At 33.2% G+C, this 13073-nt stretch overlaps 1 protein-coding gene across 2 annotated transcripts in view; it reads right to left on the reverse strand.

Moving 5' to 3' along the window:
* LOC148302109 (ankyrin repeat and KH domain-containing protein 1-like) overlaps positions 1 to 12664 on the reverse strand; it is a 71702-nt gene extending 59038 nt beyond the window's left edge. Inside the window, exons 1-5 of one of the 2 annotated variants that reach the window (XM_088272150.1) lie at positions 12354 to 12664; positions 11416 to 11457; positions 6227 to 6368; positions 1589 to 1745; positions 623 to 797 (exon numbers count right to left, since the gene is read on the reverse strand). In XM_088272150.1, the coding sequence (XP_088128276.1) occupies positions 623 to 797; positions 1589 to 1745; positions 6227 to 6368; positions 11416 to 11457; positions 12354 to 12542 (705 nt within the window). In that variant the 5' untranslated portion in view covers positions 12543 to 12664. The remainder of the gene's footprint in view (positions 1 to 622; positions 798 to 1588; positions 1746 to 6226; positions 6369 to 11415; positions 11458 to 12353) is intronic. The other variant, XM_088272149.1, reaches the window with a different exon arrangement.
* Between the last annotated feature and the right edge of the window lie 409 nt (positions 12665 to 13073).

Raw genomic sequence — 13073 nt, forward strand, 5'->3', positions numbered from 1 at the left:
CAAATGGCTCCGGTCAGTCTTCACCCTAAGGGACCGAAAAACTAATGTTTGGATAAGGGAAAAGACCAAAGTAACAGTGTGGCTCAAAGAATTGCGGAACAAAAGTGGAACTGGGCAGGTCATGCGGCACATATGTCGCACAGAATTTGTTAACATATTCTTGTAATTTTATAGACATTTTTAGTTTCAACCTTTATTTGGTCACACATGACGTTGAACCAAGTTAATCCCACATACAGCTGATAATCAGTTGTGGCTAGAATTTAACTAAACTGAAGTCTCAAAGCTTCAGTTGATGGTCTGTACAGCGTAATTAATCTGAAATGACATCCTTTTGACATTGTGCGATTAAATAAGGGTTTATCAGGATAAGACATCCTCAATAAACTGCATCTTTTTGTATTCTAATATATCTATAAAAAAAATCATTGCGCTGTAATCTATTTCATGCTCATTAATCAAGAACATTTAAAGTTAATTATTCTTATCATTATTTACGATTGATTTCCACGTGCTGTAAGTCTGATGATTTGAATAAATTTACGAAGTCAAAACACAACTTATAAATATATATAGATATAAGCATTTGAAAAGTAATAAATAAATAGAAAGAAAGATAAACCTGTGCCAGTTCGTAATATCCCGCGCTGCAGGCGAGGGACAGTAGACTCTCTCCTTCCTCTGTGGTTTCGTGGACCGATCTGCCTTCCGTTAGAAGCTTCTTGACTGTCCCGACATCTCCATCCGAACATGCCTCGGCTAAACTCGGTGCACACTCGCTACTGCCGCCACCCCCACTGAACAAAAATACACAGAATTCTTAAACGTTCCTTGGAATTTGAGTATCAACCGGGAATCCAATAATCTTGCAATCAAGACACTAATAAAATTCACTTAGTTAACCAGTTGCTGAAAAGCAGAGCGTGACTCGGGCAAGGAGTTTGTATTGCATTTGACGAGCCTGAGCACTGCTCGGGTAAATTGTATTCCGACTCGTCAGTCTTACTTTGCCAGAGTCAAATATTGACCCATTTGTTTTTATTGAATAACCCAAACAGTGTTCGGACATTCTTGTTTCGACTTGTTTCAAATTTTTTAGTTAAGTGGTTTTAAAATAATGGCACCGTTTTAGAATCAGATATTTATATTGAAAATAGTTATATTCAATTAAAGCACTAATATTGACAATGAAAATCAAAACATCCCAAATCGAAGCCTTTTAACACTTTTCGGAGGGGTTTTTTACGCCTGCGGACCGCTAGCGACAGGATTTGATAATTAAATACATATTAGTTAAGACCTTGACAAAGAGATTGGTGCATAATATATTCATACAAAAACATTAAATATGTAATTCTCTTTTTCTGACTTTAAAAATGAGGCCGGCGCAGAATGTAAAAATACCCTTCCCATCCTTAAACATCAATCGACCAAACGGGTAGAAATAACTTTCCCGTCCCAAGTGTGTTAATAACAAATGTCAAATATTTAAAATTGGATGAGGCAGCTAACTATTTTAGAATGATCTTTCAATGTAATTTGGAATAGGCTCGAGAGTTTGGAATAGGCACGTTTGTAACACACTCACCCTTTGTCTGTGTTGGTAGTGCGTGGTTGGTCGGTGCGCATGCGCGTGAGTGCGGCGGCCGCCTCGTCCAGAGCGCACGACACAGAGGAGGTCAGGCGCCGCAGAACCTCGGGATCCGCTAGGTGCTTGCCGTCCCCCTGGGTCAATTTGCTGATACCTGCGCCAAAGGAATACCATCGTTACATTATAACATATTACTTTGCACGCATAAATATGTACCGACATCTCTATAAAAACTCTTTCTGACCCCTATCTGCAATCAATAGTGCATAATGAAGGCATTAACGTGATCCATAAAGTCACAAGTCAGTCATGTTTGAGTGGTCCAATTCTCTCGGCATATGTAAAACATCTTGCTCAAATAATATTAAAGCATTTTAGTATAACGACATATGCACCCATAAAATAAAATTATATTAAATATTCTCTGTTATGTTTTGAAAAGGCAATTTAACAATAAACTCGTGAATCATGTGTTACGGTAATGATTTATATTTTTTGTTATCAATTTTGTATTTATTTCTCCTCTTTTTACGAGGGAAAGTTGATATAGAGTGGCAACATGTTGCAATCTTACATGATAATTCAAACCTACTACTATCAACGTACTGCAATGCCAAGCAAATCGGCATAATGGTATAGTACATCAAGGATTCAGTCATTATGCACGGCAAATCAATTTCATCAATATATTGATTTCACACTTACATTTCGGTTGCGAAAAACACTTGATAAAATGTGATGGTTTAAATATATATTTTACAGATTGCAAATAAATTATTGAAAATTAACTATGGCTATGATATTCCAGTGATTGAAAATGAAAGATTAACTTATATCAACTGCGTTCGAAAACCTGCAACGCTTCCAGTATCTTTGACTTCTGCAATGGAGATGTTGAGTTGCCAGAACCGTGAAAATGCACGCTTTGCAGTGAAAAACACTGTTGTTCATAGTGTGTTTTGTGAGAAATCTAAATGGGATTGATCGCTGTAGATGGAGGGCAAACCGTTGTATGCTCAAACCACGTAAACATATCGTATCTGCTAGTAACAATTACAAAGAACTACTTTTTAACGATTGCTGTAGATCAGCAATTTATTACTAAATTATATATAATATGTTATATTTACATACCGAGTCACAGCAATTCATTTGACAACCTAGATACAGTATATAGTATTTAAAATAAACAATTACAGTTCACTATTTTTGCATTACACAATTTCAGTACCATAATGGCCACTCCAATAGTGAAGGAAAAGTAGGAAAAAGGGAAATAATAACACGGGTCAACAACCCAAGAAATATATTCTGTAATGACAAATATTTTATAATTGTCCACAAATTAACATTTTTACCATCTAAACCATTTTTGCCAACTTTACGTTTGCTTGATATATCTTATATCAGCATCCATTTTTTTTATTTTAAATTAGGATTATGATATCATACACAATTTTAAAAAGTTATCATATCGCTACATAGTTATCATAGTTTAAAAAGTTTTTTAGGTCAACAAAATTTAGAAACAGAGTGATAATAAATTTGATTTTTTGGATGGATTGCAAGGAGTGTTATTCTTGGTTGGTTCAAAAATGTGACCATATAGCACAAACCGAACGATATTATCAATGCCAAGATACCAGTTAAACATTCTAAGTATGTTACATACCTCCCTACATCACAAATACTGCACTTTGCATAGAATAGCTGTGACCTTATTTTTTTATCAAACAATGAAATGTGACAAGTTTCATAACAATATCTAAAGCATGATGTTGAATTTTTAATTTACCTATATTTGCCCAATGGTTTTTATATATTTTTTTACTTATTACAAATTTATATTTTATCAGAAGTAAAATAAAATCATACTGGTTAAAAATTTAATATTTACTTCTGATACATATTGTGAACATGGTGTGAAAACCAACATAGTTAAAACTATTTTCAAATGAGTTGACATGACTAAACACTATTTTTAATTAATTCTTAATCATAGTTTTAAGTTCAGAAAAAAGTCTCAAACCTTAAAACAGCAATAAATAAGCTTATGTCAAAATTACTCAAATTTACTAAGTCACTTTTTGCAGCATGCTATATATTTATATCCAATCTCCAATACCATAACAAAATCAAGTATACTTAAATACTACTTCGAAGAAGGAAAAGTATTTGAATATTATTTTTCAAAAGGTAATAAATATGTAAATAATATTGTCTGAGCTAAAATGACATTCTATTTTTTTCTCGTATTATTTTTATCGGATTGGCACTATTCTAAGCAAATCGCTATGTGTTATAATAATTACAAACAGAAAATGTAAAATGAGTTTAATATATTTAGTGGCAATCAATTACAGAAAATTCAAAAGTCTATTAGCCATCTTAATATGAATATAATATGTTTAAACAAATAGTAGAATTTATGAGTCATAAGCAGATTTACAACACATTGTTTCCGATGTGCACAAATTCGTGCATTTCTGTTGTGGTGGTGTGCACATATTTATACGTTTCAGAAACCGTATGTTATGCGCTTATTTTTGGGCATTTTGGCTACCCTTCAACTTCATATACAAAAACCACGTCTTAAACGTCTAATTTCTTGTCATATTTGCTTTGCTGTGTATCGAATAGATGTCACTATAATACAAAAATATTATTGATTCTGTTCCGCCATCATTCTTTCGATGCGATCTGATAACACCCGCGTCAAATTACATTTCTTTAACAAACTTCACTATAGCCAATGTGTTGATCAATTCTCTGTTCAAGTAGATATAAATCACGGTCTATTTAAAAACTTCAAGTGAAAAAAAGATGCGGTGTTTAAGTGCAAGAAATGGAATTTTAAGATATTTAATATATCTGAATAATCACGCGAGTTGATATTGATACCTAAATCTTCCTATTGCTCATCCGCTTTTTCTTCAATCTTCTTTTTGAAACCTCATCAAAATCGATCATTAATTGAATTTATCAACAAAATCTTTAAATACTAAAAAAATCTTAATATGTTTATTGATTTTGTACTAACAAATATTCCAGAAAAACAAGTTTTGAAAATGGGAAAATAAAATAAAATATGCGTATGCTCAAAAACAAAGAATGTACAGTTATTGACATACAAATTAATGTATTTAATAGATTGATCATTATCTAGCTTTAGATAAATATATCAATAGGTCAACCACAAACTGCGAACAAATATTGCTATTTCTAAGGGTCAATGACCTTTATAAGTATCAGAATATAAACAAAAGATTACATTGAGGATTTTTGAAAATGCTACACAAATCAACCCATCTATCCGATAACAACTTATTACTAGACTAAGAATTCAATTATGATCGTAACAAAAATGGCTCAGTTCTTATGTATCAAAAGCAATTATCAGTTAAACTTTTCAAGGAAAAATTCAACTTGAAATTGCTTTACAAAAAATATAAAAATTAACCTTATGAGATCATATTTATTATTACATCTTATACATTTATGAATTGAAGTTTTATTGTTATAATTTATTCAACATAGTATTGTAGGTAAAAGCCAATAAACTATATGATATAACAATAAAAATAATGATATATATATAAACACTTAATGCATCAACCCGCATACTCAGATCAAATAAAATCTTACTAAAGGCGTAACAAATTCAATTTTTAATTTTACGTCTTCCCTAAAAAGTACTAAAAAATGAGATTCAGCATGTTGCCATTTGAACTATGTAAAGTACGAAATAATATAAACGCTTTCATTATAGCAAAACAGGTAAAACATTTTTAACCACGCCACTCTCAGGTTATTTTCTGAGTTAATTCTGGAGGAAAAATAAAAAAAAATTCTACAGAATTATAAAAACAATGTTTGTTGTATTCATGCCTGAATTTTTTTTGCCATAATTGGATGGAACTGATATTTTCTTGATGAATATAATTTTCATTTAAATAGCATGTCATTCATCAAAATATTCTTAATTTTTGTAACTAACTAATTAACCATCATGCAGCTTCCCCACAGGGGTAGGCAGAGAGAATCGAACGCCACACCACTCTGTCCTTGCAAACATTCTTCGCCTCTTCTACATTCATGCCTTCTGCATCGCCTGCATCTCCTCATACATACCCGACGATTTTTACGACTGCTGACCCGGCCACTTTCAAGTATTTGACATACCTGATTGTGCCAGGTTTTCCTCGGTCTTCTTCTGCTCCTTTTTCCAACTACATTCGCCTCATAAATTTATTTAACCGTTCTTTCCTCACTCATACGTTCCACATGTCCAAACCATCTCAACACACCTTTGTTAATTTTTTCAATAAAGCTTATCTCAGCCTTGCATTCTTTCCTTATTTCATCATTCGAACATCTATCATACATCTTTTTGCCACACGTTCGTCTGAGAGATCGCATATCGACTGCATTCAGTCTGCTTTCATCCTTCTTTTTTTCCAACTCCATGCTTCGCTTCCATATATAATGGTTGGAACCAGAACTCTGTTGCGTACTGCCAGTTTTGCTGATAGATTTTTATTTGCTACAACTGATTCAACTCTTTTTTCTTTGAAAATGAATCATCCGTCAATCTGGCATTCTGATGATGTAACAGTATAAAATGATGATAGTTACCTGCTGCTTCCAATAAGGCCTCTAGTCGAGCTTGTGTCTCGGGATCGACCGTTCTCTCTGAATCATCGTGGGAAAGCAGAAAGTTGGAGTTGTCTCCAGTGGTGCCCGTCTCTGACCCCTCTCCGTCCTCATCAAGTTCACCCTGCCAACACAGAACATCAACGTTAACCATCAAAACTCGCTCAACTGCCGAAAAATTGAACATTTCATAAACCCAGTAAACAAAAAGAGACTAACAATTTTAAAAACTGTTTTTGTTGTTTTTATTCTGTCGAAAAATACAAATTAACTTCGAAAGATCACCGTGCATCCGTTTATATTGTGGAAAGTGGTTTGTAATCAACAAGTTTTTACATTTATGTATTAATTTTAAATCAAACACAGATTTTTTGAGTCTACTAAGTTGTATTTTATGAACAAAAACACACAAAAAATTATATTGTGACAATTGTTTCGCCTTGTTAGGGCAAAATACAACTTAGTAGACTCAAAAATTCTGCGTTTGATTTAAAATTAATACATAAATGAAAATGGAGTTCTACAAATTAAACGCCAAATCAATAAATAAGTTTTTACATTTTCATTAATTGGTTTGGCGGTCACTTTACAGTAATATCTAACCATTGTTTAATTTAAATTTCACATGGTAAATACTACTCCGTATTTCTTAAAATCTATTGTGACACATGTTTCTTTGCATTCCGCATCATTTTCAAACACCGTATGTAAAACTTGGTCTAAATCTGGGAGTTGTATCCTTGGGACATTGAAGGATGAAGAAGGGGGTAGGAGCTGTTTCTTTTTTTTTCAGTGGGAACATGGACAATAGGGGGGAGACTTAAGTCACTGTCATATTGTTAATTATGGGTTTATTACTTTTGTGAATCTAAAATACTTTCTAGGTGGGTAGTGATTTCTGAAGTGGAGGAAAATACAGAAAAACTATTACTGTCCACTTTCAAAGCAAACAAGTTCAATATCTCATCAAGTGACCAAACTAAGATGGCCGTATACATGATTTTTTAATAAAAATTTTCCATAAGAAACGAGAGCAGTTGTTAAGATGCTGCATATATTGATAATTAATAATGGGCTGAATGGTAAATGTTACACAATGATCGCTTAAGCCAGGCAATGTCAGGTCATTAGCATAAGCCAGGCATAGGCTACTCGGATATCCATGAAATATTGCAATTATAATAAGAAAACTAGTCTATGGTAATAAATCATCATAAAATGGAAAAGGGTTGTTAGAAAGTTTTAAAATTTCACTAGAAATCAATTTTCATATATGACATTTGGGTATCGGTTTACTAAGGAAAGTAATTCTTGTCCACCTCCGTAGTGTAGTGGTCAGCGTATTTGGCTACCGTGCTGGAGGTCCCGGGTTTGATTCCCAAGGAGGGTTAAAATAAATATGGGTGATTTTCACTCTCATATTTATCTAATATCACCCTGGACTGATACAAAAAGCGCAGGGCTGATCACCTTGCCTTTATGCAATTAACAATCAAGATAACACTGTGTCGCTACTCGGCTGTCCAAACTCAAAACACAGTAAGGGACATTATTTTGTAGTACGTTTTTTTTTGCATTTTCGGACTAAGTAGATTCTACTTAGTCCAAAAATGCAAAAAAAACGTACCACAAAAAAAATGTCCCTTACAGTGTTTTAAGTTTGGACAGCCGTACTGTGCAGTGCCCTATCCACCATTGGGTGCGTATAAGGGTTAAAAAATAAAAAAGGAATGTATGGGTATGTTAATCAATCGCAATATTTCTTGATAGATCCTTAATTTCAGTAGCCATAGAAAAACATTCAGGCTGGGAAAACAGAAAAGATTTTAGGATGTCGTTTATTTTTTAAATAACAAAATTAATTGTCCTTATTCAATCCATTTTTAATCTTGAGTAGCAGAATGCGAGATTTGAAAACAATGATAATGTAAACATTCAAACAAATGATAAATAATCCCAATCATAGATTACAGAATGAACTCGGTATATTAATAAGAAAAATACAATAATATGTCGCGAACTCTTAAGTCAGAGTTTCTCGGTTCGAACCCACTCTACCACAATTTGTTACCCATTTCTAATAATGAGCCGCTTAGGCTCACAGAAATAGTATGAAATTGAAATATTTGTGTAAATAATAAAAACACAAATATTTCTCTTTTTTAATTAAAAAATTATTAAAAACATCATTAATAGCATAATTTCCAGAACATGTTTTATTGTTATGGTGAATTAAATGCTGTCAACCCACAAATAAGTTGAGAGTTCTAAATTGTTAAGATTTGATGCAATCCGCTTACACAAACTATTGTAAGATTAAACGTTTCGTAACAGTTGCAAGAAAGTGGTTGAAAAGCGTGTCTGGTAAATCAAATTTTGTTTTATTTAAATACAAAACTACTACGGCAATGTCGTTATCAATCCTGGGTACAATTAATTGAAATTCAGCCGTGCAAATTCATAGAATACTTTGTGCGGTGTGCTACTATTTTCTATTGTGAAAATTGAGATTCTGAGGGAAACTAGATATGAATTTAAATCGAAGAATAAAAAAATAATTTGACTATAGACATTTCTATATTTAGTACATTAAAAACTTCGTCTACGTAGTATAATGGTCAGCACGCTCGGCTACCGTTCTGGAGGTCCCGGGTTCGATTCCCAGGGGGGGTCAAATAAATATGGGTGATTTTTTCACTCAAATATTCATTCAATATTACCTTGGACTAGTACCTGAAGTGGGGGGCTGATCACCTTTCCTTCATGTGTTAACGATCAAGATAACACTGCGTTTATATGATGCAGTGCCCTATGCACCATTGAGGTGCGGGTAAGGGTTTGATTGAAAAACATTGTTAACTTTGTGGTATGGTAATATAACACCCCTTCGTCGTTCACTTTTTGTAATACCACTTTAAAAAACACTAATTCATGTAAGGAGGAATGCCTAAAATCTTAGCCTTGTATTTATTATATTTATAGAGATATTATGTTTATTAGAAGCAATGTGTACCAGGTACACAACACCGGGAAGGGAGGGTTAAAAACTCATTTTTCTACATTTCTATATTTTTTAAAACAAAGTTGTGTTTATAAAATTGTCAAATAATAATAAAAATAACCCGTGGATTGGTACTAATGTCACAGAAAATTAAGACAATCTCTTATGCAGTACTTACAGAATACAGAATTTTGACATGGTAATGAACATTCAATTCAAAATCAGCATGTCTTCAACACCAAATGATTTCAAATCTTTTAATACTATTTTTAAAATATAACGTAAATATATAAAACAATATTGCGCACTATTCACCATTTCAAAAAAATAAGTGCAGCAATATATTAATTTGTCAAAACCAATGACTAAAAACCATTTCATTATTTACACCTGTCCACTGAGTGCCTTCATATTTACCAATTAATTATTGTTCATGCAAGTAGTAAATAAAATATTAATAATGGCAATGAAATTTAAACGTAAAAATTAAAAAGTGAAATCCTGACGTCAATGCCTCATCATTATTATAAAAAGTAATAAATATTACAACAAAAATTGGCTGTAATAACACAATAAAAATGTATTGTTTTTAACAATTATTTTCACAAATATGACATTCAATTAGATCACACAAAAAGTTCATTGCATTTTGAATGTTTGTCATTTACTTACTGAAAACCACAAAATGAAATAAAACACACCAAGGTGTGTGATAAAATTCGACAATTAATTGTTTTATTCATATGAAGAAAAAAAAGATATATTCATTTTACAATTATTTTCAATCAATTATTTTTCATATAAGCCTAACCAGCTTATGTTCGAAAATATAAATAAAATTGTGGCATAGGGGTCGAACCCAGTAAGTCTGACTCATCCGAGATGTGACCCACAGGACCATAACCCAACTCCAAAGTTTACTGTAATTTGTAAATGTATACTTACAAATCTGTATGTTGGCAGGTTTACTGGTTTGGAAATTTTTTCCATAACTTATAATGAGTAAAAAAAACAATATAAAAATGGGTTTTGTTACTTCAAAAAAGGTTGCAGAGTGATAATGGCAATCACAAGAGGAAATTTATCCATTTTTTTATATAGATAATCAATTTCAAAAGCAAAATAGGGGTAATTATGAGGGTGGGGCTAAGTAGGATGAGTAGGATGAGTGGGTTTAGTTAGGTTATATTAAATAACAGAAAGAAAAACATGTGCTTTTTTAAAAATTACAAAGTTTGTGTAGGCTACATTTGACCTATTTAGAGAATGCTTATTCAATGTATACTGTTTTAAGAAAGTGTGTGTCTTTTATGAAAACAAATGTGCAAATGTCAATATGCCATCTTATTACACATGCAATATTTCATTTGTTATAATATTTTCATATTGTAAACCAATAAGGTACGTCATTCAGTCACATTATCAGTCTGCCATAAGTAAGGAAATAGTATTTTGATAACAATTGATCACATTTCTGTGGAAACAAGTTCAATATTGGCATTTCTACATACTAAGAAATGGCATATAATAACAAACCGATTGAATGACCTAAAGTGGATTCTATTTTAATGTGAATGTAGTTTTGGACAGGAAATACAGTCGCCGTAGTTATGAAGATGTGTAAAACCAAAATACAAGCAAACAAAAAACATATAAACTCATTACATGCATTTTCAAACCACGAAGAAAAACCAGTTCTGAACGACTTTTTAAAAATAGGTGTTTTATAAGAAACCGTATTTTACGATAAGGCGCCACCATCAGTTGGACCCACAACATTTGAAACGAATCAGCCGTCTCGTCAGAAAAACTTTAAATCTTCAGTCACAAAAATGATCGAGGCAGCCACGAAAATGTATATTTGCCAAGAGGACACACAAAAATGTAGATTGTTAAAATGCACAATGCGTTGTTAACATTGAAATTACAACACTTCAAGAGGGAAAGAAATCCAAAGTGTTAAAACAACCGGGCAATGTAAAAAGCTCCCAAAATAAAACCTGTCTGTGCCCTTGTTCAAACTGAAACAATCGAGTTCACAACCAGTGACATTTCCATAGACCTTTCAAATTAAGAACTAGCGGACACAAACAAATATTATCAGCGAGTCATTTAGCTTATTAGAGTTGACAGTAGCGAGATGGAATGTGAAGGAGCCTTCGTCACTTACCAACAGGTCTGGCCTGCTAAGGCACAAACAAGCCAGCAAGATCTACAAAACAAAATATTACAACCTCGTGAGACAGACAGTAGTGGCAGCTTACTAACATTAGTAGTGGAAACATTTCCCCTCCCCTGTGACAGTGCACCAGTTCAACAAACAACCCCGATTATGTAGATCATCTTGGCAAACATACAATATCAATGCAAATGAAAAATGTCCAATACTAGAATGTAGGAAAACTTGGTTCATTGTTTGTGCAAATAAACGTTCGAGTGCATAGAAATGCGTACAAAATTACGCTACAAGGACGATTCGAAATCACCTGCATTGAAATGAATACAGAAATGTCGACAATTGTCGTCCTTTGTTCGGAATATTTCCGTAGTCTACTGACGTGTTGGTCGCTCAGTAGAAGTGACAGCTTGTCACAAATAAAGGAAATGATGTGTTTAAATACTTTCATCGAACTTTACGCTAAGTACGCTGTCATACGTACAGTTTCTATTCACGCCGAATAATGCCCGTTGACTTATATAATGTGTGCATTATGAATGCATTTAAGCGACTTATTTGCTCGATACAAGGGTCAGCACTTTCCACCAGCGACCTATCGTCGTAAAAATAATTAATTATACGATCATTCTCGGCATTCGCGGCACTGACGGTGTTATTCTGCCAGAATACCGAATTGTGCCATTACGACGTTGAGGGCTATCTAGATCTTTTGAGGGCATGAGATAATAAATGGTCTTTATTCTGCCATAATTAGCCACACGCTACACTGCGCTATGAAAGTATTTATATTTAACCAGGTAAAAATAGTTACGTTGCAAGAAAAGTATTCACAGGACAGACAACATGTACGCAAGATGTCTCTCACTCAGCGGTACCAATATTTCACGATAATTGTTAGTGGCTATATCTATTAAATTAACGAGATTTACCTCAGAAACAGAATCTTCCTCACTTTCCGACGAATCCGTCATGAATCTGGGCTGTAATTCTGCAAAAGCCTCCGTTTCGGACTTGGCCGGACTCGACGTAAAACTTTGGGGAGTCGACGATTTAACTACATCAAGTTGCACATTCACCTTATCACGATTTTGATTTTCAGATTGTCCAACATTCTGCATTTTCAACCTAAGATTAACTACAAAAAAAACCTTCGGGAACAGATAATACTATTTCACAATAACACCACTTTAATATATTCGGTTAAACAAATCATTCTCCGTCATTTAGCCAGGTTGATGCCCGCCATGTCTACCACAATGTCCACTATGGCGAGTTCCCGGATGCTTCAAGTGGGCTAAGAACCAAATCACTCTGGTGATAAAAATCGGTACTACGAAACGCTTTTCTTGCCCTCTGGTGATAAAATTGTGCGGCTCAACTATTCAGGTATTGGGTGAGTAAAAAATTCATGATCTGCATCAACGACTACAATATATTTTTTTTACCAGAACGTGCATTTGTATATACATTTTTTTAATTTATTCTTTATGGGCTTTTATTTGTTTTATTTAATTTTTGTTATTTGATCACATTTTAATTCATACTTATGAAAGATTTCACCACAATAAAGAATGAAAATATCGTATTTTTTAAGTACAAGTGGATTGCCAGTAAATTATGTGCCTATTTAGATATTTTTCAAGATTTTT

This window comes from Brachycentrus maculatus, unplaced genomic scaffold (genome assembly GCF_059751285.1).
Source record: "Brachycentrus maculatus isolate JH-2025_06_01 unplaced genomic scaffold, ASM5975128v1 h1tg000477l, whole genome shotgun sequence".
NCBI lineage: Eukaryota > Metazoa > Arthropoda > Insecta > Trichoptera > Brachycentridae > Brachycentrus > Brachycentrus maculatus.